Genomic DNA, 27,396 nt, shown 5'->3' with positions numbered 1-27,396 from the left:
GAGTCCACCAGTCTGTTGCACTCCTCAGGTGTTATGAGAACCCAGGTTGCTTCAATAGTGGCCTTCAGCTCTTCAGCATTGTTGGGTCTGGCATCTGGCATCTTCCGCTTCACAATACCCCATAGGTTTTCTATGGGGTTAAGGTCAGGTGAGTTTGGAGGCCAATCAAGAACAGGGATACCATGGTCCTTAAAGCAGGTACTGGTAGATTTGGCACTGTGAGCAGGTGCCAAGTCATGTTGGAAAATGAAATCTTCACCTTCATAAAATTGGTCTGCGGCAGGCAGCATAAAGTGTTCTAAAACTTCCTGGTAGACTGCTGCATTGACCCTAGACCTGAGGAAACACAGTGGACCAACACCAGCAGATGACATGGCACCCCAGACCATTACCGATTGTGGAAATTTGACACTGGACTTCAGGCAACGTGGATTCTGTGCCTCTCTTGTCTTCCTCCAGACTCTGGGACCTTGATTTCAAAAGGAGAAACAAAATTTACTTTCATCTGTAAAAAAAAACGTTGGACCATTCAGCAGCTGTCCAGTCCTTTTTGTCTTGAGCCCAGGCGAGACGCTTTTGACGTTGTCTCTTATTCAAGAGTGGCTTTCCACAAGGAATGCGACAGCTGAAGCCCATTTCTTGCATACGTCGGTGCGTGGTGGTTCTTGAAGCACTGACTCCAGCTGCAGTCCACTCTTTGTGGATCTCCCCCACATTTTTTAATCGGTTTTGTTTGACAATCCTCTCCAGGGCGCGGTTATCCCTCTTGCTTGTACACTTTTTTCTACCACATCTTTGTCTTCCCTTCACCTCTCTATTAATGTGCTTGGACACAGAGCTCTGGGAACATCCAACCTCTTTGGCAATGACCTTTTGTGTCTTGCCCTCCTTCTTTAAAGTATCAATGGTCATCTTTTGGACAGGTGTCAAGTCAGCAGTCTTCCCCATGATTGTGTGTCACACAGAATCAAAACGAGAGACCATTTAAAGGCTTTTCCAGGTGTTTTGAGTTCGTTAGCTAATTAGAGTGTGGCCCCAGGTGTCTTCAATATCTGACCTTTTCACCATATTCTAATTTTCTGAGATGTTGAATTTAGGGTTTTCATTGGTTGTCAGCTATAATCATCTCCTTTTTGGCAAAAAAACACTTGAAATGTATCAGTCTGTTTGGAATGAATGTATACATTCTACAAGTTTGACTTTCTAAATGGAATTAATGAAATAAATCAACTTTTTCATGATTTTCTAATAATATGACAAGCACCTGTGTCAATTTTTGAGATTGTAAAAATGTAAAACACAAATTATGATGGATAATATTGAAATGAAAGGAGTAAGTGTAATCACATGTTTAGGAGTCATTATAGATGATGAAGTAAGCTGGACACTACATGTAAGAAATATAAAGAAAACATTAAAAAAGGGAGTGGAATAATAACTAGAATAAAATACATACTTACAAATATCAACTACAATTATTGTACCCAACTTTAGTTGAAGTATACATTATTTATTGCATAAAGGTCTGGGGACAAAAATTTAAATATTCACACAATATTCATATTACACAAGAAAGTAGGAAAGATTATTAATAGAAATGATTATCGACAACCAACAAATTATTCATAGTCACATGTTTTAAAAGTAAATCATCTTGTATAAAAGACACCTGCTCAAATGATGTATAAAGTAAATAATAATAAGCTTCCAGAAGTGGTCCAGAAGATGTTTCAAATGTGAACCATTAAATATGAACCAAGAGGGATTTATGTGTACTCAAAAGCAAATGCATGAACTCATGTAAAACAAATATGTACATCATATAAAGGAGTTAATCTATGGAATCATCTACTATTAGAAAATAAAATATGTAACACGTAATTATTTCAAAAACATATTTAAAACACTATTATGAGTAAGTATAAAAGTGAAATATGAATATATACACATTGTTTATTGAATGTAACATATTTGATGTACAGTTTATTCTCACCCTTTCAGTCAAATTGTTCCGTTCATTTTAAAGTACACAAATGTGTATATTAACTCATGTACTTGACTGAAATAAAAGCACTAATCTGAAGTGTCTAATCTATACATTTTAGAATCATACACACACAATAATGATGTCACACATGTTATATGTGCTGATGTTAGAATGTCAAGGTTAAAGTCTTGAAAGTTTATTTCAAATCCTGCAGTTTCATTTGCTGCTGCTGTTCTCACCAGCACACTTGTGTTTCTTACACTGGTACTTAGAAGAGAATCTTTCACCACACACACTGCAACTCAACACTTTCTCTCCTGTGTGTGTTCTCATGTGTATTTTCAAATGTGGACATTGTATAACACTTTTACAAACATACTGAATAAGTTTAAGGTTTTTCTCCAGTGTGTGTTCTCATGTGTACTTTCAAATGGTGCTTTTGAGTAAAATCCTTACTGCAGATTGAACATGAAAAAGGTTTTTCTCCAGTGTGTATTCTCAAGTGTCTTTTCAAATGGATACTTTGTATAAAACTTTTACAACATACTGAACATGTATAAGGTTTTTCACCAGTGTGTGTGCTCATATGTTTTTTCAAATAGTGCCTTCGAGCAAAATATTTACCGCAGATTGAACATGAAAAAGGTTGTTCTCCAGTGTGTGTTCTTGTCTGTACTTTCAAATGTGGCCGATGAGTCAAATCTTTACCGCGGATTGAACCTGAAATAGGTTTTTCTCCAATGTGCGTTCTCATGTGTACTTTCAAATGGTGCATCTGAGTAAAATCTTTACCGCAGATTGAACATGAAAAAGGTTTTTCTCCAGTGTGTGTTCGCATGTGTACATTTAAACGTTGATTTCTTACAAAACTTTTACCACATTCCGAGCAAGAAAAAGGTTTTTCTCCAGTGTGTGTTCTCATGTGTGTTTTGAAATGTTGCCTATGGATAAAATCTTTACCACAGATTGAACATGAAAAAGGTTTTTCTCCAGTGTGCGTTCTCATGTGTGCTTTTAAACTTTGATTTCTTACAAAACTTTTACCGCATTCTGAGCAGGAAAATGGTTTTTCTCCAGTGTGTATTCTCATATGTATTTTCAAGTCGTGCCTATGAGTAAAACCTTTACCGCAGATTGAACATAAAAAAGGTTTTTCTCCAGTGTGTGTTCTCATGTGTCTTTTCAATTTACTAGGAGATTTAAAAGTTTTGTCACAGAGAGAACATGTGAAGTGAGTGTTGTCAGTGTGACATGTCTTATCATCTTTAGAGTCTTCATCATCAGTGTCAGGAGAGTGTGACGTTGTGTCCTCACTATCTGATAGTGGAGCTAAGAGCTTGTCTGCTTGTGATCCTCCACAGTGGTCTCCATCAGCTTCTGTTGTCATGTGTTGTGTTGAGCTGCTGATTGGAGGCTCTGCCTCTCTCTTCTCCTCACTTTCACCTTTTACCTCATCATCTTCACTCTTCACAGGGACACCAGTCACTGGCATCTTGATGACATCAACTTCCTCCAGTCCTTCTAGATGCTCTCCCTGCCGACTGATGCGGTGTTCCTCCTCTTCCTCCTTAATGTGAGGGGTCAGTGGATCCACCACTTCCTCTTTAAAATGGGGTGTCAGAGGGTCTTCCTCTTCCTCTTTAAAATGGGGTGTCAGTGGGTCCTCCTCTTCCTTTTTAAAATGGGGGATCAGGTGGTATTCTTCTTCCTTCTTAATGAGGGAAGGCTGTGGCTCCTCCGTTCGCATCCTGAAGCTCCACTTCTGTTCCTCAGGGTGAAGATTTTCTTCACATACGTCTGCAAGACAAACACAGCATCTCTGGTCAGTCACACAATCCGTTCACTACTATTACATGCACTTGGGAAAAACAAGTTATCGTATGAACTGTCTTGAAATCTCAGTGATGCACAAACACGCTACTCTTTACAACATTATTTACAGGTAAATAAACACAAACCAGGACAACAGGACTTTTTATTATGGATAGACGATATGCCTAGTGGTTAGAGTGTCCGCCCTGAGATCGGTAGGTTGTAAGTTCAAACCCCGGGCGAGTCATACCAAAGACTATAAAAATAGGACCCGTTACCTCCCTGCTTGGCATCAAGGGTCGGAATTGGGGGTTAAATCAACATAAATGACTCCTGGGCGCGGCACCGCTGCTGCCCACTGCTCCTCTCACTTCCCAGGGGGTGATCAAAGGGATGGGGTCAAATGCAGAGGACCAATTTCACCACACCTAGTGTGTGTGTGACAATCATTGGTACTTTAACTTTTAACTTTAAAATTTATTTTGCCATATATTATTTCATATTGAATTATTAATAGAACTATTTTAAAAAAGGATACACATGCTCCTAGTTTAGTTGCTAAAATATGCAGTAAAGTATTACATATTTTCCAGTAGGGCTGGGCGATGTGGCCTTTTTTAAATATCTCAATATTACTAGGCCATATCGCGATACACGATATATATCTCGATATTTTGTCTTAGCCTTGAATGAACACTTGATGCATATAATCACAGCAGTAAGATGATTTTATGTGTCTACATTAAATAATTCTTGTTCATACTGCATTAATATATGCTACTTTTAAACTTTAATGCAGAGAAGGAAATCACAACTAAGTCAATTGACCAAAACTGTATTTACAGTTATTAAACAATGGCACAAACGTTCATGTCGATTCCAAAACAGGAAGTCCAAGATTGTAAGAAACATTTTGAGTGTCGATTAAAAATGAGCTGCATAATAGGAAATCAAATAGTGTTTGTCCTTCGCTATGTGGTAAGTTACTATGGACGTTATTCGATTCTGTTGTTGACTGTTTTGTTCATACGGTGTTGATCTGGAAATGCTTACCTCGGCATTTTGATGGTGTGGGCGTGTGGCACCGAATGGAGATGTTGACATGCGGAGTAAGTGCTCTTCATTCTGTAGCAGGTGACTTTTCAAATGATGCTACATATAAGCAGTAATGCCATTTTTGTAGCAACGCTTTTGGCCAACACTTGACAAATTACGGTTATCTGTTCGACATATTCCCACTTGAAGCCAAACCACCGTCAGACGATGGACCCCCTGCTGTTTTTCTTGGGAATTAATTCTAACTTATTTCTCTCCTATCACCACTTGCACGGCTCTGCTAGCATCACAGCTAACGTTACCCATGCTGCTACCTCTCTGCACCGCGAGGGCGTATACTTATGTGACGTATGACGTGACAGTATGTGACGTATGTAAGAAGGTGCGCATGTCTGTGAGAAGGAGACACAGGAAAGAGCGAGAAGTGCCTGTAGTGTAATGCCCACATAAACCGGAGAACTTGGTCAACTTTGACATCCAACTTAGACCTGGTGATGGCAAGAAAGACACGATAATATGCTCTTTTGCACCCACCCTTTTTAAGCATTTGCGAGGATGAATTCTTCTGTTTTTCTATTTTTTTGGACTACAATGTGAAATAATGTTTTATGTATGTATACATAGATACATCTGTCATCTCTATCTTTTTTTTTTTAATTTATTTTTTATTTATTTATTTATTTTTTTTAATTTATACTACCATATTGTATATGCACCTTAGGAGGAGCTGCTCCAATTTCGTTGTTCTTTGAACCTGTTCATTGCAATAATGACAATAAAACTCTATTCTATTCTCTATTCTATTCTATTCATCTAAACGGGAAGATATGAACATCCCATCAGTCGGCATTCCAGTGAGAGCAGACATTGTATGCTTAAAATGAGCAAGATATGTAAATATGACATGTTATTAAGAATGTTACTACATTACATATATACTTACAGTGTGTATTTAAAATGTTGAAGGGGGTTTTAGGATGTTTTTAGAGCACTTTATAGGCAGAATAGAGCGGCTACCAATGACTCAATTGTGAGTTAACTTTTGCTAAGGTTCATTTTCTATTGAGGATGCATTAACCATTCGTCTGCGCAGTGGCCTTGTGGTTAGAGTGTCTGCCCTGAGACTGGAAAGTTGTGAGTTCTAAACCCTGGCTGAGTCATACCAAAGACTATAAATACTGGACCCATTGCCTCCTTGCTTGGCACTCAGCATCAAGGGTTGGGGGTTGAATCACCAAATGATTCCGGAGCGCAGCTTCCGCTGCCCTCACCTCCCAGGGGGTGAACTTGGGGATGGGTCAAATGCAGAGAATAATTTCACCACCCCTAGTGTGTGACTACCGTTGGGACCTTAACTTTAACTTACAAAGGGACTGTGAATGATTTCAAAAAGTGCAGTTATCCTTGAAATTAGAAAATAGAACAACAACATAACATGAGAAGTGAAGTGAATTATATTTATATGCGCTTTTAAGAGGGCTTCACGGTGGCAGAGGGGTTAGTGCGTCTGCCTCACAATACGAAGGTCCTGCAGTCCTGGGTTCAAATCCAGGCTCGGGATCTTTCTGTGTGGAGTTTGCATGTCCTCCCCGTGAATGCGTGGGTTCCCTCCGGGTACTCCGGCTTCCTCCCACTTCCAAAGACATGCACCTGGGGATAGGTTGATTGGCAACACTAAATTGGCCCTGGTGTGTGAATGTGAGTGTGAATGTTGTCTGTCTATCTGTGTTGGCCCTGCGATGAGGTAGAGACTTGTCCAGGGTGCACCCCGCCTTCCGCCCGATTGTAGCTGAGATAGGCGCCAGTGCCCCCCGCGACCCCAAAAGGGAATAAGCGGTAGAAAATGGATGGATGGATAACGCTTTTAAGATATCTGGTTTGTATCTTCAGTAGGGATATAAATCGTTAATAATTTATCGATATGATACCCTAATCAATATTCCTTATCAATACCAGTATTTATCTATACTACATGTAATTTGTGGAAATAAAAAAGGGAAAAAAGGCATTTTAAATAGCATTCCTATTAGCACAAGAGGTGGAACACCTCCAACATGATGTTCTGTAACATCTCAGAGCAGGAAGGTCTTTTATCAGCAGCTGTTTATTTGTAGTCTTAAAAAAGTCAACTATGTGTGCAGTGCAAGGTGAAATGTAGTTATGTCAACTTCTTGTTAATAACACACACATCAATCTTTTGTTGCTTCCTTATTTGTCATTATTCAAAGCTGATTGTAATGTGTAGCAGCGGCAGCTAAACTCAATGTGACAACATGTCAAAGTTACGTCAGTCAGCTGGAATTAAACATACAAATAGTTGTGTCGTTAGTCCAGAATCTTCACGGTCCTCATGGACAACATAATTAAGACCCAGTACTAAAAAAAATTATACTTGCTGTACATCTCTTATCTTCACCACTAAACCTTTGAAATATGCTGACATATGTGCTGCTAAAGATAAATAAACAGTAGCCATATTGAATGTTTGCCTTCATTTGACCACGTGAGTAAGAAGGACAGCCTCCAGGTCACATGGTTACACCCCAGCAATTACACTGTTGATGATTGATTTTTAAATGGTGGTTTTAAAAAGCAAATATATCTCCATCTTTAGTCATAAATGTGGCCCCTGGGTGAACATGTGTCACAAACATTGTATTAGACGATATGTGGATGTTGTGCTTACTTGGACTGTGATGAAGCTGTGAGGGCTCAGGTGGTTTGTCTTCATGCTCTTCAGTCTTCACAGAGACAACAGTCAGTGGAAACTTGCTGAAATCAGCCTCCTCCTGCCCTACAGGACACTCTCCCTCCTCTTCCTCTTTAAAACAAGGGGGCCGTGGATCCACCTCGTCCACCTTAAAGTGTGAGGGCTGTGTATCCTCTAGATTGAAACTGTCCCCCTGCAGATGAGGGAGACATTCTTTTTGGTGTTCAATCAGCTGATGGATGTCTACAGGACACAAACAAAACACATTTTAACTCCTACATGCTAAATATTAAATTGTACATGAAATATAGAGCTGTGGCTATTGAAAATGTTATTAATTAAGTGTTCTACTGGAAATGTTTTCGATTAATCGAGTAACTGGATAGTGCATAATGTTCCTTGGTTGAAGAGAAATTTAAGCGACTTTAAGACATTTCACTTAATAATGAACGGCCAATTGGTTTGAGATGGTATGAGATCAAGACGTCATCTTTAGATCAGGCTTTGTTTTTTTGACAATCACTGCCACGTTAAAAGGTTAAAGTACCAATGATTGTCACACACACACTAGGTGTGGCGAGATTATTCTCTACATTTGACCCATCACCCTTGATCACCCCCTGGGAGGTGAGGGGAGCAGTGAGCAGCAGTGGTGGCCACGTCAGGGAATAATTTTAATGGTGATTTAACCCCCAAATCCAACCCTTGATGCCGAGTGCCAAGCAGTGAGGTAACGGGTCCCATTTTTATAGTTTTTGGTATGACTGGATCGGGGTTTGAACTGACAACCTACCGATCTCAGGGCGGACACTCTAACCACTAGGCCACTGAGTAGGCGGATGTAGTAGGTGTTGTAGTAGGGTAATGGCTGCACCAATATGAAGGAAATAACAGGTCAGTATAGCTTTGACACACATATATAACTTATCTAACCTGCCAGCTAGCAGGCTAGGTTTACAGCGTCAGTTACCATGGTAACTGACTCTGACTTTGTCTTACCTTTCTTATTTTTGGAGGTAAAACTCTCAAGCTTTACATACTCAGGACTTTGCACTTAACCTGCTCTCTGGAATATTCCCCCAGTGACTGTGTGAGTTTTGTGTAAACATGTTGATACACATTGTTACAAACTGAGAGGAACATCAACCTCTCATAAATATTGTGTGTCTGAAACTGTCTCGTTTTTATGAACAATGTAAAACAATCATCCTCACATGACAATTCATCTGCCTATAAACAATCTATTAAAGAATAGTGTTACGAATGAAATATAAAGTTAGTAAAGATGTGAGTAAGAAGTAAACAAACCTGTTCTGTGTAACACAACTTGATGTTTTGAATGTTGTCGCTCCTTCTCCTCTTTTGTTGGACAAAGTTCCTCCTCGTACTCTGCTATCGTTCTTTCGCACATTTTCACACAATCACAACACTTTACACTCACACTTGATCTCTGCTTAGCGATGTGTTTTGATCACTTCCGCCTCTCTTTGTTAGCAGCTAAAAAGCTAAACTAACAAGCTAAGATAGCTCGAGAAACATCAAAGTGCGCTCAGACTAATATAACCGGATACAAACAATTATCAACGATGTTTACTCTATTTACTAGAGTCTAATAAATGACATATATGTGTACATGGAGGCACAGATTAAGAACACTGAACTGTGACGACTGCAATAACGTCTTCACCGTCACACGCCATCTTGCTTTATCCTCGCCGTGTTTGGTTCGCGCGCAGTGTTGTCAGATCTCGCGAGAGAAACAAGTAACCAGCTCTTTTCCAGATCTCGCGAGAGAAATAACTACAACCAGACGGTAAAACTATTTTGTTGTATACTATTTACTTACTTTGAAAATAAAAGTACTCTTGTCCATTTCAAATTTTCAAAAGAAAGACATACAGCTTTTTTTCGTAAAAATATTCAATCAATCAATCAATCAATGTTTACTTATATAGCCCTAAATCACTAGTGTCTCAAAGGGCTGCACAAACCACTACGACATCCTCGGTAGGCCCATGGGACGTTGAAATATTCAAATATTTCTCAATGTTTTGAAACGACAGTAACATAGGAAAGCAAAAAAAAAAAAATTAGATTAATTCATTCCGTTTTTATAATGTATTTTAGTATGTGGAAGGTTTTCATGTTCTTTTTAAATTTCCTTTGCCATTATATATACTATATCTATTAATCCATGCATATATATTATATATATATATATATATATATATATATATATATATATATATATATATATATACATATATATATATATATATATATATATATATAAACATATTTATATATATATATATATATATATATATATATATATATATATATAATATATAATATATAATATATATATATATATATATATATTATATATTATATATATATATATATATGTATATATATATAATATATAATATATATATATATTAATATATATATATATATATATACTATATAATATATAATATACATATATATATTATATACTATATATATATATATAATATATAATATAATATATATATATATATATATATATATATATATATATATATATATATATATATATATATATATATATATATATATATATGCATGGATTAATAGATATAGTATATATAATGGCAAAGGAAATTTAAAAAGAACATGAAAACCTTCCACATACTAAAATACATTATAAAAACGGAATGAATTAATATTTTTTTTTTTTTTTGCTTTCCTATGTTACTGTTAATATATATATATATATATATATATATTATATATATATATATATATATATATATATATATATATACATATATATATATATATATATATATATATATATATATATATATATATATATATATATATATATATATATATATATATATATATATATATAGTTCTGTCTTGTTTGTTGAATTTATTTATGGTATATGTAAAACCAGTGTTTAAGTTCACTTGGGAATTCATTAGTGAGGTGCACTTCCTCTTTTAGACAGCAGGAGGCAGCATTGCCTAGTTTACAGTAATGTCCAAGTTAACAGGAGACAACAAGGAGTTCCTTTCAAGTCTACTTTAAGCTAGTTCGGTGACGATTGCAAACGTGTTCATCTGCTCGAATCTCATGCCAAACAAAGTATCACCGGTATGTATCATTGAGTAGTACTTTAGTATTTGATTGAGTTGCATTATTTGTTGGATGTGATGTAATTTGGGACGTTTTATGGCCACAAGTCAGTCATGCTAATTTTCACAATTTACACAGTGAAGTGAATGTTAGCATAGTAAGCTAGTTTACTCTCGAGCACTTAGATTACATCTTTTGTGGCATTTATTTATCTATTTAAGTTCAATACACAGCATAATTCATGTTTTATTGTAGCATGCTTGTGTGTGTAAGTGGCTGTGTGTGCATGTCTGTAATGTAAGCATCCTTTCTGCTTGTATGCTTTCAGTTTTACCCTTTTTACGGTCAATAAACCTGTGGACTCGAAGACGTTTTTCAGAGTGTTTGATCAAGAAAAGGTGTTAGAGTAAAGCCAAGATATTTCTACATATCGAGGGCGGCACAGTCAAAGCCCTTTGAGTTACCTTGAAGGTAGAAAAGCGCTATACAAGTAAAACCCATTTACCATTGTTCCTATAACCCCTTTGTTCAAATGTTTGTTCCACTTGGGGCGCGGGCATCTTGTCTGACTCACACCATGCACAGCCTTCCTTGTCACATATTGTTCCTTTTCCCGCTATCCATCCAGGAATTCAAACTGATCCAGCAGCGTGATTGAAGATTATTTTTACTTACAAAAATCAAGGAACCAGGAAACTCGGGAAACAAATATAGTTCTGATTGAAAATACAGAACTATAATGCCCATTAGACTTTCTCCATCAAACGCCATCTTGCTTTCCCTTTGTTCTTCTTCTTTTTTCTATTTCCAGCAGTCTAGTAGAACATCTTAGGTGTATTTCTGCCCTCGATTTCCCCCTTCTGTCCTATTGTCAGGTGCAAACACATAATGACATCTATTAAACAGACAAGAAACAAGGACTCAGGCAGAGACAGTTACATTTGGTTCAATGATGAAAGATTTATTTGACTGTACTTTACAGAAACAACTTAGGCTCTAAAGTAACAGTCTGACTTGCTCCAATATTTATTCAGGGGGGTCCCTGAATACATCACCAAAGTTGCTGCTAGAGGAATGGGGATAATCAGCAGCTCCAGACACAATATATGATTATACAAAAATGCAAATATGCTGACACTCGTGATATCGCCCTGTCTCTGCTTTGTCTGCATCATGGCACGTGGTGTTTGGCCTTGGCTTGTCAGCAGGCTGTTCCTGGACACAAACGCTGATACGAGACGGCTAGCAATGGATTAGATTACAAGTAGTGCTTTTGCACAAAGACAAAAACACAACTTAAGTATAATTGATAATAACTATAAGCAAAAGAGTTGTGTGACAAATTATACATAATTATTCTAACACCTACGGCCCACACTACATTCTACAGTCCGGTAGGTGGCAGTATGAACCTTTTAAGTCATGGCTGCAAACTGCCAGTAAGAAGAAGAAGTAATGGAACTGGTTGCTTGTTTCTCTCGTGAGATCTGACATTTTTAAATAGAACAATTGACAGGTTGACAATATCCAAACAAACCAAGGCATCTCCAATACATCTCAACATTACACACATCCTCCAGGCTGAGATAGTCTAGAATGAAGCTGTAAAATACTTGAAAGTCATGTAAAGAAAATATTTGAAAAATTGACTGTGATAATAAATAGAATAAAATACATTCCCACAAATATTAACAACATTTATTGTACCCAACTTTAGTTGAAGCATACATTGTTTATTGCATAAAGGTCTGGGGACATACATCACACAACAATATTCATATAACACAAGAAAGTAATAAATACAGTTAATAGAATGGATTTTAGAGATCCAACAAATTATTCATAGTCACACATTTTAAAATTGTATAAAACACAACTGTTCATATGATGTATAAAGTAAATAATAATATGCTTCCAAAAGTGGTCCAGAAAATGTTTCAGATGTGAACCAGTAAATATGAATTAAGAGGGACTCATGTGTACTCAAAAGCAAAGGTATGAACACATGTAAAATAAATATGTACATCATATGAAGGAGTTCAATGGAATCATCTACAATTACAAAATAAAATATGTAACACTTAATCATTCAAAAACCATATATAAAACACTATTATGAATAAGTATAAAAGTGAATTATGAATATCTACACATAACATGTTTATTGTATGTAACATACTTTATGTACCGTTTATTCTCACCTTTTCAGTCAAATTGTTGTGTTCATTTTAAATTACGCAAATGTGTATATTAACTCATGTATTTGACTGAAATAATAGCACTAATCTGAAGTGTCTAATCTATAAATGTTAGAATCATAATAACAAGATTGTGCTACACACGCACACACAACAGTGAGGTCACACATGTTATATGTGCTGATGTTGGTAGAAAGTCAAGTTTTGACCGTTTATTTCAAATCCTGCATCTTTATGTGCTGCTGCTGTTCTCACCAGCACACTTGTGTTTCTTACACTGGTACTTATAAGAGAATCTTTTACCACACACACTGCAACTTAACACTTTCTCCCCTGTGTGTGTTCTCATGTGTACTGTAACAGATTTTGGGTGACGAAAGCTTTTGTGGCAGCTTGAACAGGAGTATGGTTTTTCACTAGAGTGCGTTATCATGTGTGATTTGAAATGGGGCCTTTGGGTAAAATCTCTACCGCAGATTGAACATGAAAAAGGTTTTTCACCAGTGTGTGTTCTCATGTGTACTTTTAAACTTTGATTTATTGCAAAACTTTTACCACATTCTGAGCAGGTAAAGGGTTTTTGTCCAGCGTGTATTCTCATGTGTTCTTTTAAACTTTGTTCTATTACATAACTTTTACCACATTCTGAGCAGGAACAAGTTTTTTCTCCAGTGTGTATTCTCATGTGTCTATTGAAATATTGCCTTTGAGTAAAATCTTTACCGCGGATTGAACATGAAAAAGGTTTTTCTCCAGTGTGTGTTCTCATCTGTCTTTTTAGATGCCAATGGTTTTTAAAGGTTTTGTCACAGAGAGAACATGTGAAGTGAGTGTTGTCAATGTGACATGTCTTATCATCTTTAGAGTCTTCATCATCAGTGTCAGGAGAGTGTGACGTTGTGTCCTCACTATCTGATAGTGGAGCTAAGAGCTTGTCTGCTTGTGATCCTCCACAGTGGATCTCCATCAGCTTCTGTTTTCATGTGTTGTGTTGAGCTGATGCCTGGAAGCTCCGCCGCTCTCTTCTCCTCACTTTCACCGTTGACCTCATCTTCACTCTTCACACTGATGGGGTGTCTCTTGTCATCCTCTATAAAGTGGGGGAACAGCCGCTGTTTTTCTTCATCTTTAAAGTGATGGGTCTGTGGCTCCTCTTCTTTTACTTGGAGGTGCTGTGACCTCTTCTGCTCCACACTGGAAGACCCCTCCTGCTGCTCAGGTGGATGATATTTTTCACAGACGTCTGCAGGACACGAGAAGACATGCATGGATCGAAATAGATTAAGATTTGACCAATTCAGATTTCATTTTCGATTGTGCTTTACGATTCGGTTATTTGTAGATTCACTTTTGCTTTCACATTCAGTAAAAATGAGAAGAAACAGGTTGATTGGCATTAACTTTGACGAGTTGAGAAGTAACTTGAGCGTTCAAAGCAAACAGTGAGGTCTTAAGAGGCACAGATTTTAAGGGTCCTCCATGAGGTGTCAGAGGGCCCTAAGGTCAATATTGTTGTGCTTTGAAAATATCTATAAAATAAAAATATATTTGGCAAGAAAGTAACAAAATACTACACGTTATTTTGTGGCAATTACAAAAGAATGTCCAGTATAAATCTCAGGGCATTCAATCAATCACAACTGGACTGTTAAACGGAATATATATATATATATATATATATATATATATATATATATATATATATATATATATATATATATATATATATATATATATAATATATATATATATATATATAATATATACATATAATATATATATATATATATATATATATATATATATATATATATATATATATATATATATATATATATATATATATATATATATATATATATATAATGTATACCCCCCGTGACTCCAAAAAGAGATAAGCGGTACAAAATGGATGGATGGATGGATATATAAACATATATACAGTTGCGATCAAAAGTTTACATACACTTGTAAAGAACATAATGTCATTGCTGTGTTGAGTTTCCAATCATTTCTACAACTCTTATTTTTTTTGTGATCGAGTGATTGGAGCACATACTTGTTGGTCACTATAAACACTCATAAAGTTTGGTTCTTTTATGAATTTATTATGGGTCTACTGAAAATGTGAGCAAATGTGCTGGGTCAAAAGAATAAATACAGCAATGTTAATATTTGCTTACACGTCCCTTGGCCAGTTTCACTGCAATAAGGTGCTTTTGGTAGCCATCCACAAGCTTCTGCTTGAATTTTTGACCCCTCCTCTTGACAAAATTGGTGCAGTTCAGCTAAATTTGTTGGTTTTCTGACGTAGACTTGTTTCTTCAGCATTGTCCACACAACTTTGGGAAGGCCATTCTAAAAACTAAATTCAAGCCTGATTTAGACATTCCTTAACCATGTTTGACGTGTTTGGGGTGATTGTCCTGTTGGGACACCCAAATGCGCCGAAGACCAAACCTCTGGGCTGATGATTTGAGCTTGTCCTGAAGAATTTGGAGGTAATCATCCTTTTTCATTGTCCCATTTAAAGCGCCAGTTATATTGGCTGCAAAACAGGCCCAGAGCATAATATGACCACCACCATCCTTGACGGGAGGCATGATGTTCCTGGGATTAAAGGCCTCACCTTCCCTCCTCCAAACATATCGCTGTATTGTGGCCAAGGAGCTAAAATTTTTTTCATCTGACCACAGAACTTTCCTCCAGAAGGTCTTATCTTTGTCCATGTGATGTCAAATGAAACAAAAATTGAGCTATTTGGCCACAATACTGTGTTTGTTAGAAAGTTCCACAACTTTTCACATTACCCCACGCATGTGCTACAGCACTCATCTCATTGTGGAACATGTGAATGTTTGAAGTGGAACTAAACGTGATCTCTGAAAGGGGTACACATTATTTCCAAAGCAGGGCCCCCATCCACATATACAATACTAGAACATATCTGATGAAAACCAACATTATTTTGTTATTTTATTCATAAGTGGGCCATACCACCTATTAGGGTTGTACGGTATACCGGTATTAGTATTGTACCGCGATACTAATGAATCATTTTCGGGACTATACCGTCTCTGAAACGTACCGATCCCGCACCGCCCCTCTCCCGCGTTGAAGTCACGTCGTGACATTGCTGGTTTACGAGCAGACGAGCATGTTCGGCGGCACAAATCACGGACTACTTACAAGCAGACACAGTGTGTAGACAGGAAAGGGAGAATGGATGCCTTTTGGCTAGAAAACTAACAATAAAGGTGAAGTTATAAGACTAAAACACCCTCAGGAAGAGGTGCTTTAAGACATGGCTAGCTATCTAGCGACTAACGTCCATCCGCCGTCGGCAGTGTTTTAGCGACTTCTAAATCACTAATCCTCGCCTCCACGCCGACAAATAAAGTACGTTTCTTACAGGTACGTTATCACTGGAGGACGAGGAACAGCTAAACATGCTTCACTATACACCGTAGCTCACCGGCATCCAAATGTAAACAAACGCCACATACCTAGTTGATACTACTATGATTACGTCGATATTTTTTGGCATCACAAAATCTTCTTTCTTTTTAATAAAATGTATATTATGTTTATAAACTCAGGAAATATGTCCCTGGACAAATGAGGACTTTGAAGATGACTAACGTATGATCCTGTGACTACTTGGTATCGGATTGATACCCACATTTGTGGTATCATCCAAAACTAATGTAAAATATCAAACAACAGAAGAAAAAGTGATTAATACATTTTAACAGAAGTGTAGACAGAACATGTTAAAAGAGAAAATAAGCAGATATTAACAGTAAATGAACAAGTAGATTAATAATCAATTTTTACGGTTTGTCCTTAATAAAGTTGACAAAATAATAGGTGGATAAATGAGACAATATGTTACTGCATATGTCAGCAGACTAATTAGGAGTCTTTGTTTGTTTACTTACTAATAAAAGACAAGTTGTCTAGTATGTTCATTATTTCATTTACGGACTTAACTGCAAAAAGAAACATATGTTTAATGTACCCTTAGTTTTTTTTGTATTAAAATAAAGCCAATAATGTCATTTATGTGGTCCCCTTTATTAGAAAAGTACCAAAATAATTTTAGTACCGGTACATAAATATTGGTATGGTTATAACACTACCACCTATACTTGAATATTGTCTAATGGAAATGACTGCTGTCTGATAATCACATTAATAACCAGTGTTGGCGTTAACACACTTGTTATGTCTTTGTACGCATTGAAATCAAAAAGGACGTGCATTTCTGTAAGTCTGTGCGTCCCAGGGATGCAGAGTTTTTGTTTTTTTTAACCGACCTGCCTTCTCTGGGTCAAAACTCCAGTTTGCTTGTTTTTTCAATCGATTATTGCTTTTCGCAGGTGTTTTGTTTTGTTTATCATGACGGTGCGCTCTTATCACGCCGTCACTTGAGGACCGGCACGTCAGCGGGAGCACGCGCGCAGTCGGTTGGTAGAGTGGCCGTGCCAGCGACTTGAGAGTTCCAGGTTCGATCCCCGCTTCCTCCATCCTAGCCACTGCCGTTGTGTCCTTGGGCAAGACACTTTACCCACCTGCTCCCAGTGCCACCCATACTGGTTTAAATGTAACTTAGATATTGGTTTTCACTATGTAAAAGTGCTTTGAGTCACTAGAGAAAAGCGCTATATAAATATAATTAACTTCCCTAATTCACACGATTGTTGAGCATTTATTTTTAAATGGACGTGTTAAACAGCAAGTATATCTCCATCTTTAGTCATAAATGTGGCCCGCGGATGAACATGTGTCACAAACATTGTATTAGATGATATGTGGATGTTGTGCTTACTTGGACTGTGATGAAGCTGTGAGGACTCAGGTGGTTTGTCTTCATGCTCTTCAGTCTTCACAGAGACAACAGTCAGTGGAAACTTGTTGGGATCAGCCTCCTCCTGCCCTGGAAGAAACTCTTCCTCCTGAGTAACCCAGAGATCCTCCTCTTCCTCTTTAATGTGGTGGGGAGGGGGCTGTGGATCTTCCTGCTGCTGAAGGGGACGTTCTTCTTGACGAGCGTTCATCTGTTGGACGTCCGCAAGACAACACAAACAAACTTCACCTCCGATGTGTCTAATATTTTTTAGTCTATCAAATATAACATTTTCCAAGTGGACTGACACCACTTTGGTGTGATGTTCTTCTACACATGGAATAATCATCAGTTATTGATTATTATGAATTGTGTAATTGATCTTGTTTTCTGCATTTACATTAATTATTGATAAAAAGTAACAACTTATAGAAACCTCCTGCTGGGATTTTAATACAGTCATGACTGCATTAAGTCAGTCTGCACGTATAAAAGTTTCATTGTGCTGCAGCATCAAGTGACGCCAACTCGCTCCTCCCACTACCAACCTACCAGCCAACCTTGACGTGCACCTCCAAAATAGTCCCACCTCACGTCAATGGTGACCAGGACTGCAGAGCTGTGATTAGTTGGCTTTACTTTTACGCGCAATATCCTCTCCTTGTTCTTCCTTCTGCGAAAGCAACATTTTTAACCCAACAGAAAACAAACAGAAGTGCAGCGAAGCACGTGTAACAAGTGCCAGCGAGTGTGGCCGTGCGATAGTATGTTGGTTGAACCTCACTCACACCATAAGAAATGTCCTGGTGTGAGAATATCTATATATACAAATATATAAATATATACATATTTTTTGAATATTTGGGTACCTCATGATGCGACTATAAATACAATATTGATACAAATGCATTTTGTGTGCAGTATGTTAAAGCTATTTTTAACATTTAACAATATTTAATTACATATTTATTCTAGTCTGACTGAATAAGCATCAATCGCTAACAATTGTGCAAATAGTGTATTCGTAATAACAAACATCAGTTGATTTAATTTACATGATATGTCCGCCCGAATGCAGTTGAGATAGGCTCCAGCACCCCCCTCGCAACCCCAAATAGGGACAAGCGGTAAAAAATGGATGGATGTTATCAAGGTAATAGAAGTGCGTGCAAACAACATAATTTGTATTTATTGCTAATAAAGTTAGCACAAACACAAAGTAGACTACTGCAATGTATGTGTAATACATTATATTACACTGTCATAAAAAGTTACATTTTATTTTTTATCCTGCAAAGCGTCTTTGAGTGCACTGAAAAGCTCTATACCAAATAAAATGTATTATTATTATTATTATTGTACCATGTGACTTATTCCAGACTTAAATTACGAGACGTTCGTCCCTTTCTAGTAACAAATATTTAATGATGTTGAACGTGACTGTAATATACAAAAAATGTAAAAATATTAAATAAGTCATTATAATTCTCATAGAGAACATATAAAAGACACTCCTAAAAAAAAACGCTCGCATTTGCTACAAAGGCCTGCTAACCCTAGCACGCTAGCTTCGTACAACATATCAGGTAAATAAGATGAATAATATAAACATATATAATTTATATTACCTCATAAGCTGCGTGTAGAAGAGAGGAGTGGAATATATTCTTCCTATTGTTACACCAGCAACTCTTAAATGGGACTTTTTTGTTGGTCTGCGGCTGGGCGAAGGAAGTGTGCACCACACACTATTGTCCCAGAGAAACACGTGTTAGGCCAACATTTTTTCCGCGATTGAGAACACCTCGAAGACGTCACACAGGAGGAAGAACAAAACAAGATGGCGTCTGACGGAGAATACGTTGTTTTGGTTAATATGGTTTCTTGGTCCTAATTACAACGTACATGTGCACATGTGTGTCGTTTAATAGAGTAAACGTCGTTATTATTGTTTGTATGCACTTTGAGTGCACTTTGACGTGCGAGCCGAGCCTGCTGGTTAGCTTAGCTTGTTAGCTGCTAACAAACAGAGGCGGAAGTGATCGACACATCAAAGCAGAGATCCCAATGTAAGTGTTTTAAATACACATTTATACATATGTTATGTAGTAACATTATTAATAACATGTCATATTTTCATATCTTGCTCATTTCAAGCATACAATATATTATAATATGTTATATGTGCAACCAGGGGAGAAAAAACGCTGGATCAAGTATATACAAACATCGCAAATGCATACAGACCTCATGCATATCCTCATCTAGACGTGTCAGACCACCTTTCTCTTCTGTTGCACCCTCGCTACACACCCAACATCATCCATCAGCTCCAGGATTGTTTAAACTGTGGCTTGATTGTTTAAACTATGGGTTGAATAAACAAGCAACTTAAATCCATCAATTGGTAAGTGTTTGTTTGGCCTTAAATGTGGGTGGATGGAAACGCTGGATGCAAATATAGCTACAAATGTACATACAGCTAGCCTAAATAGCATGTTAGCATCGATTAGCTGGCAGTCATGCCGCGACCAAATATATCTGATTAGCACATAAGTCAATAACATCAACAAAACTCACCTTTGTGATTTTGTTGACTTTATCGTTGGAAATGCATCTGCAGGATATCCATACATCTCTGTGCCATGTCTGCCTTAGCATCGCCGGTAAAATGTTTAGACCAAACGATAGGGACTTTCGCATCTTGTGGCACTGGAGCAACTTAAATCGGTCGATTGGTAAGTGTTTGTTTGGCATTAAATGTGGGTGGAGGGAAAGGCTGGATGCAAATATAGCTATAAATGTACATACAACTAGCCTAAATAGCATGTTAGCATCGATTAGCATGGCATGCTAATCGATGCACATTCTACGTAAATAAACTTGAATCCGTCCCTGATCGTGTTGTTACACCCTCCGACAACACACCGACGAGGCGTGATGTCTCCAAGGTACGGAAAATAGTGAAAAAAACGTAAAATAACAGAGCTGACTTGACTCGATGTTTATAATGTGTGTGAGAAAATGACGGTTGACTACGGAGGCAACGTCACGTTGTGACGTCATCGCTCCGAGAGCAAATAATAGAAAGCCGTTTAATTCGCCAAAATTCACCCATTTAGAGTTCGGAAATCGGTTAAAAAAATATATGGTCTTTTTTCTGCAACATCAAGGTATATATTGACGCTTACATAGGTCTGGTGATAATGTTCCCCTTTAAAGCAAGTACGCAACATCCTAAAGGACAGAAACCATTCAGCACATGGCCTCTTCAACCTGCTACCCTCTGGAAGGAGATATAGATCGATTCGCGCTAGGACCATCAGAATGTCTCAGAGTCTGTATGTGAGACTGCTAAATGAACAGCATGACCCTTTACTGCCCCCGACCATCTTATTACCTCACTCTTCACCACCTCAATAATTGCGCTCTGGACATTACATTGCTGCAGCATCAATGCAACACCCATCAGACATCTCACTGTTCCCGCCCCTCCTGTCCCTCTATACGCGTTCTCATAGACAAATGCTAAACTGTAAACTATGGTCAACCTGCACATCAATGCAGTTTCTATGCCGCTGGACAAAGCTCAAACGAAATCTTGTTGACATGTATGACTTAAGTGTTATTTATGACAATGACAATAAAGGAATCGATTGATTGATTGATTGATTGATTGATTGATTGATTCAATGTTTGCTCTCACTGGGATGCCGACTGATTGGATTGTCATATCTTCCCGTTTAGATGAAGAATTAATCCTCCAAAAGGAGAAAAAAAAGGTTTGTGCAAAAGAGCGTATTTTTGTGTTTTTCTTGCCATCTCCAGGTCTAAGTTGGATGTCAAAGTTGAGAAGCATGATTTATAATCGAGAATTAGCTTTCACCATCTTAGAGGCGGGAAAGCAGATCAGTATGTTAATATAACAGCATACGCTAGTTACTTCTGTGATCAATGCACCGCTAAAAGTAGGTCCTTAACATTAGCGCTTAAAATAACAATATTGCCACTACTTGGTTGATATTCAGGTCACAAAATGTAAATGGCAGTTTTTGGATGGTTATTTGGAGGACTTTGTGGGTGTAATAGAGGAGCTCCCATTGACTCTAATATTAGCTGATTTTTGCTCACGTTTATTTACTAATTAGAATTCATAAAAATTTAAAACATATGTCTTACACAAAGGAATGTGTATGATAGGCGACATTTTTGAAAAAAGTGCTGTTTCCTTTGAATTTGTCAGATAAGTAAACAGTTTCTTAAATAAAAGATGAATAACAATTAAGGTTGTTTATAAATATTATCCACAATGAAGTTACAGTAAAACAAAGCACACAAGAGAAAGTACATTCATATACACATGAATTACACATATGTGTAAGAATCATGTTAACCACCAAAATATTGTCTTGTTCTCCTCAAGCCAATATCCAGTATCCTTTGGTGAGCTGACCGCATCGTCACACCCTTAGTTGAAAGCATACCAATTCCATGACATGACACTTCCACGTGATATAGAAGAGTAGTACCACATTTTAAACATACACACACATCTGAAGAATATAAAAAAATAAATATATATGGTGGGCCAAACCAAATGACTCGGCAAACCAATGTTTGGTATGGGCAATATGACCTAAAATCTATATCCTAATAACAATATAAGTCACGATGTATCATTTGGTATATGAATGATAATAGAAGAATTTCAAAGTGGGTTACAAAAGCTCCTAATTTGGCAGCTGACATAAGCAGTAACATATTGTGTCTTTTCTAATTCTAATATTTTGTCGAAACAATTATTATTGATGTTCTTGTTTATTTACTGTTAATATCTAGTTACATTATTTGAGAAAATAATACTGGAAATGGTGTAATATTTTACTGCATATTACAGCAACTAAATTAGGAGTCTGTGTAGCCTGTTTTAAAATGATGCTATTAGTAATTCTATATGAAATAATATATCGCAAAATCCATTTTAAACCATATTGTCTATCCATAGTAAAAAGTCCTGTCGTCCTTGTTTGTTTTTCTTTTCCTGTGAACAATGTTGTAAAGAGCAGCTTGTTTGTGGGTCACTGAGATTTAAAGACTAACTTGTTTTTCCCAAGTGCATGTAAAAGTACTGAATGCATTGTGTGACTGAGCAGAGATTGTGTGTTTGTTTTGCAGACGTCCGTGAAAAACATCTTCACCCTGAGCAACAGAAATGGAGCTTGAGGATATGGAAGGAGGAGCCACTGCCCTCCCATATTAAGAAGAAAGAGGAATGCTCACTGATTCCCCATTTTTTTTTAAAAAGGAAGAGAAGGACCCACTGACACCCCATTTTAAAGAGGAAGAGGAGGAACCACTAACACACAATTTTAAAGAGGAAGAGGAGGACCCACTGACTTCCCATTTTAAAGAGGAAGTGGTGGATCCACTGAACCCTCACATTAAGGAGGAAGAGATGGATCTACTGAGACCCCATTTTAAAGAGGAAGAGGAGGACCCACATACACCCCATTTCAAAGAAGAAGAGGAGGACCCACTAATATCCAATTTTAAAGAGGAAGAGGAGGACCCACTGACGCCCCTTTTTAAAGAGAAAGAGTTGGATCCACAGAGCCCTCACATTAAAGAGGAAGAGGTGGAACCACTGACCCCTCACATTAAAGAGGAAGAGGAAGAACACAGCATCAGTCAGCAGGGAGAGCATCTAGAAGGACTGGAGGAGGTTGATGTCACCAAGATGCCAGTGACTGGTGTCCCTGTGAAGAGGGAAGATGATGAGGTCAAAGGTGAAAGTGAGGAGAGGGGAGGGGGGGAGCCTCCAAGCAGCAGCTCAACACAACACATGACAACAGAAGCTGATGGAGACCACTGTGGAGGATCACAAGCAGACAAGCTCTTAGCTCCACTATCAGATAGTGAGGACACGACGTCACACTCTCCTGACACTGATGATGAAGACTCTAAAGATGATAAGACATGTCACACTGACAACACTCACTTCACATGTTCTCACTGTGACAAAACTTTTAAATATCCTAGTAAATTGAAAAGACACATGAGAACTCACACTGGAGAAAAACCTTTTTCATGTTCAATCTGCGGTAACGATTTTACTCATAGGCACGATTTGAAAATACACATGAGAATACACACTGGAGAAAAACCTTTTTCATGTTCAATCTGTGGCAAAGATTTTACTCATAGGCACAATTTGAAAATACACATGAGAATACACACTGGAGAAAAACCTTTCTCCTGCTCAGAATGTGGTAAAGCTTTTGTACGAAGAAGCACTTTGAAAGTGCACATGAGAACACACACTGGAGAAAAATATTTTTCTTGTTCAATCTGCGGTAAAGATTTTGTAAGAAGTCAGTGTTTAAAAGTACACGTGAGAACACACACTGAAGTAAAAATGTTTTCTTGCTCAGAATGTGGTAAAGCTTTTGTACGAAGAAGCACTTTGAAAGTACACATTAGAACACACACTGGAGAAAAACCTTAAAGGGGAACATTATCACAAGTTCAGAAGGATTAAAACCAATAAAAATTAGTTCCCAGTGGCTTATTTTATTTTTCAATTTTTTTTTCAAAATTTTACCCATCATGGAATTGATATCTGTAAATCCACTGTCCATTTTCCTGTGACGTCATCTAGCGGTGCCAATACAAACAACATGGCGGATAGCACAGCAAGATATAGCGACATTAGCTCTAAATCAGACTCAGATTTCAGCGGTTTAAGCGATTCAACAGATTATGCATGTATTGAAACGGATCGTTGGAGTATGGAGGCAGATAGTGAAAACGAAATTGAAGAAGAAACTGAAGCTATTGAGCGAATAGCTATTGAAGCTATTCGGCGATCACCTTCTAACCAACGATTGCATCTTTTGACCACTGGAGCAATTTAAATCCATCGATTGGCAAGTGTTTGTTTGGAATTAAATGTGGGTGGAGGGAAAGGCTGGATGCAAATATAGCTACAAATGTACATACAGCTAGCCTAAATAGCATGTTAGCATCGATTAGCTGGCAGTCATGCCGTGACCAAATATGTCTGATTAGCACATAAGTCAATAACATCAACAAAACTCACCTTTGTGATTTCGTTGACTTTATCGTTGGAAATGCATCTGCTTTGAGTGTCGCAGGATATCCACACGTTTCTCTGTGCCATGTCTGTCGTAGCATCGCGGTACATACACTAAATACAGCTAGCCTAAATAGCATGTTAGCATCGATTAGCTGGCAGTCATGCCGCGACCAAATATGTCTGATTAGCACATAAGTCAATAACATCAACAAAACTCACCTTTGTGATTTCGTTGACTTTATCGTTGGAAATGCATCTGCTTTGAGTGTTGCAGGATATCCACACGTTTCTCTGTGCCATGTCTGTCGTAGCATCGCGGTACATACAGTACATACAGATAGCCTAAATAGCATGTTAGCATCGATTAGCCTGCCGTGCTAATCGATGCACATTCCACATAACACAACTTGAATCCGTCCCTGATCGTGTTGTTACACCCTCCGACAACACACCGACGAGGCACGATTTCTCCAAGGTACGGATAACAGTCGAAAAAATGGAAAATAACAGCTGATTTCACTCTGTGTATGTAATGTGTTTGAGAAAATGGCGGATTGATTACCTATGTGACGTCATCGCTCCGAGAGCGAATAATAGAAAGGCTTTTTATTCGCCAAAATTCACCCATTTAGAGTTCGCAAATCGGTTGAAAAAATATATGGTCTTTTTTCTGCATCATCAAGATATATATTGACGCTTACATAGGTCTGGTGATGATGTTCCCCTTTAAACAAGTTCAGTATGTTGTAAAAGTTTTATACAAAGGCTGTATTTTGAAAAGACATGAGAAGACACACAGGAGAGAAAGTGTTGAGTTGCAGTGTGTGTGGTGAAAGATTCTCTTCTAAGTACCAGTGTAAGAAACACAAGTGTGCTGGTGAGAACAGCAGCAGCAAATGAAACTGCAGGATTTGAAATAAACTCTTAAAACTTTAACTTTGACCTTCTAACAACATCAGCACATAGATTCTAACATTTATAGATTAGATATTTTAGATTATTGCTTTTTTTTCAGTCAAGTACATGTTTTAATATACGACATTGTCTACTTTTATTTAAAAATGAACACAACTAATTGACTGTAAAAATGAGAATAAACAGGACAAAATATGTTACAAATACTTTTTATGAGTGTAGAGATATTCAGTAATCATTTTTGATTATTAATGATGTTATAAATGAACTTTATATGATGTACATATTTGTTTTACGTGTTCATACCTTTCCTTTTGAGTACACATAAATCCCTATTAGTTCATATTTACTAGTTCACATCTGAAACATCTTCTGGACCACTTCTGGATGCAAATTATATACTTTGTACATCATTTGAGAAGTTGTGTTTTATACAAGATCATTTACTTTGAAAATGTGTGACTTTGTGAATCATTTTTTAGGTCTCAATAATCTGTTCCTTTAATTACCATTATTACTCTCTTTTGTAAGGTGAATGTTGTTTTGTATGTATGTGCCCTTTATGCAATATGTAGATTAGAGAAAATGGCAACATATGTGGAAGGTTATGAAGGATAATTTTGTTTTTAATAATCCACATTTTTATTCAAAACACTACACGACAATTGTTTTTTTAAAGTTGTTCATGATTTATTCCCTCTTTTAGAATCCCTCAAACGTTATCAATTTCAGAGAACATGGAAACGTTTTGAATGTTAGGGAAAAGTCAATAATGTACATCCATCCATTTTTTATACCACTTTTCCCTCTCATTTTATATGTAAAGCCTTTAATCACAAACTTGTCCGCCAAAGGGTGTTGCGTTTTGGAGAAACTCCTGTCAGAGTGCTGTTCAACACAATAAAGAGGAACCCAATAATGCGCAGGATGTTGAGTAAAACACTTCTTTTACTGCGGAAATCTACTCACAAAAACAATCCAAACTGGAGGTAACAAAAAGCGATGGTGCGAAAGAGAAGAAAAAATGTGCATTGTGAAAAAACAAAATCAAAAGCTACTTACATGCAAAAATAAACTCAACTTGGTTTGGAGTTACAAGACGTGCACACTACAAAACAACACCAAGATGGATGGCACTGGGAATGGCCAAGGTAGCAAAATACTGGAAGAGTGGAATCACCGAGTGCCATCCAGCTGTCACGGTGCTGCTTAAGTAGCACCAGGGTCTATTGGAAGCAGCTGTGCACTTCCCACAACTCTGCCCACAAGGACAACACAGGAACCCCAGGAGGGAGGAGAAATGTAAGAACAAGGTCAACCGCACCAAAAGAGGAAAACTGACAATACAAACCACAAGGTGGCAGCAGGCGGTGACAACTTCCCTCAAATTAATTAGGGAAAAAATGGACTGAGCATAAGATAAATCATCACAATTGAAGTTAAATCATTTAAAAAGATTATTTTTGTAACTCACTTCTATCCAAATTCATCCAGGATATTTCTCCAAAATGTTCCATTGGAGAATGCTGTCAAACTGTAATGTCTACTAGGAAAATGTAAACCAAATATTTTTTTGTTAAATTCTGTTATTGTGTTTGTGTGTGTGTGTAAGTGTGTGTGTCTGTGTGTGTGTGTGTGTGTGT

General features: G+C 37.3%; 4 protein-coding genes across 11 annotated transcripts in view; 2 read left to right on the top strand and 2 right to left on the bottom strand.

Annotated features, from left to right (window-relative positions):
- The window catches only part of LOC133545319 (zinc finger protein 664-like), a 186,825-nt gene that overhangs the window by 29,617 nt on the left and 129,812 nt on the right, over nucleotides 1–27,396 (bottom strand). The gene's annotated exons all lie outside the window — the stretch shown is intronic.
- LOC133545367 (golgin subfamily A member 6-like protein 6) overlaps nucleotides 1–27,396 on the top strand; it is a 224,427-nt gene that overhangs the window by 185,132 nt on the left and 11,899 nt on the right. The gene's annotated exons all lie outside the window — the stretch shown is intronic.
- Nucleotides 1,521–19,538, bottom strand: LOC133545308 (gastrula zinc finger protein XlCGF28.1-like). 5 transcript variants are annotated; one of them, XM_061890756.1, is made up of 4 exons: nucleotides 19,371–19,538; nucleotides 18,295–18,415; nucleotides 17,725–17,953; nucleotides 1,521–3,784 (listed from the first exon to the last, which is right to left on the bottom strand). In XM_061890756.1, the coding sequence occupies exons 1-4, from the start codon at nucleotides 19,373–19,375 to the stop codon at nucleotides 2,376–2,378; spliced, it is 1,764 nt and encodes a 587-aa protein (XP_061746740.1). In that variant the 5' UTR covers nucleotides 19,376–19,538; the 3' UTR covers nucleotides 1,521–2,375. The 5 variants fall into 5 exon arrangements, with proteins under 5 accessions (XP_061746740.1, XP_061746741.1, XP_061746739.1 ...); XM_061890759.1 differs by lacking the exon at nucleotides 1,521–3,784 and adding an exon at nucleotides 12,408–14,136 and having other exon boundaries at nucleotides 19,371–19,531; XM_061890757.1 differs by lacking the exon at nucleotides 18,295–18,415 and having other exon boundaries at nucleotides 19,371–19,535.
- LOC133545353 (oocyte zinc finger protein XlCOF7.1-like) lies at nucleotides 19,507–27,396 on the top strand. 3 transcript variants are annotated; one of them, XM_061890849.1, is made up of 3 exons: nucleotides 19,519–19,811; nucleotides 21,490–21,524; nucleotides 22,918–27,396. In XM_061890849.1, exon 3 carries the CDS (start codon nucleotides 23,015–23,017, stop codon nucleotides 24,245–24,247), a length of 1,233 nt encoding a protein of 410 aa, XP_061746833.1. In that variant the 5' UTR covers nucleotides 19,519–19,811; nucleotides 21,490–21,524; nucleotides 22,918–23,014; the 3' UTR covers nucleotides 24,248–27,396. The 3 variants fall into 3 exon arrangements, with proteins under 3 accessions (XP_061746834.1, XP_061746833.1, XP_061746832.1); XM_061890850.1 differs by lacking the exon at nucleotides 21,490–21,524 and having other exon boundaries at nucleotides 19,507–19,612; XM_061890848.1 differs by lacking the exon at nucleotides 21,490–21,524.

Source organism: Nerophis ophidion, linkage group LG28, assembly GCF_033978795.1.
Source record: "Nerophis ophidion isolate RoL-2023_Sa linkage group LG28, RoL_Noph_v1.0, whole genome shotgun sequence".
NCBI classification, from domain to species: domain Eukaryota; kingdom Metazoa; phylum Chordata; class Actinopteri; order Syngnathiformes; family Syngnathidae; genus Nerophis; species Nerophis ophidion.
Note: the sequence above shows the minus strand (reverse complement) of the source record. Positions and strands in the feature narration are given on the sequence as shown.

Excerpts from the sequence above, each read along its gene's own strand:
- LOC133545353 (XM_061890850.1), top strand. The coding sequence starts at position 23,015 with ATGCTCACTGATTCCCCATTTTTTTTTAAAAAGGAAGAGAAGGACCCA.
- LOC133545308 (XM_061890755.1), bottom strand. The coding sequence starts at position 8,976 with ATGTGCGAAAGAACGATAGCAGAGTACGAGGAGGAACTTTGTCCAACA. Across the intron at positions 7,809-8,873 it reads AGTTGTGTTACACAGAACAG|ACATCCATCAGCTGATTGAA; the intron begins GTTTGTTTACTT and ends TGTGTCCTGTAG. Across the intron at positions 3,785-7,541 it reads ACAGCTTCATCACAGTCCAA|ACGTATGTGAAGAAAATCTT; the intron begins GTAAGCACAACA and ends TTTGTCTTGCAG.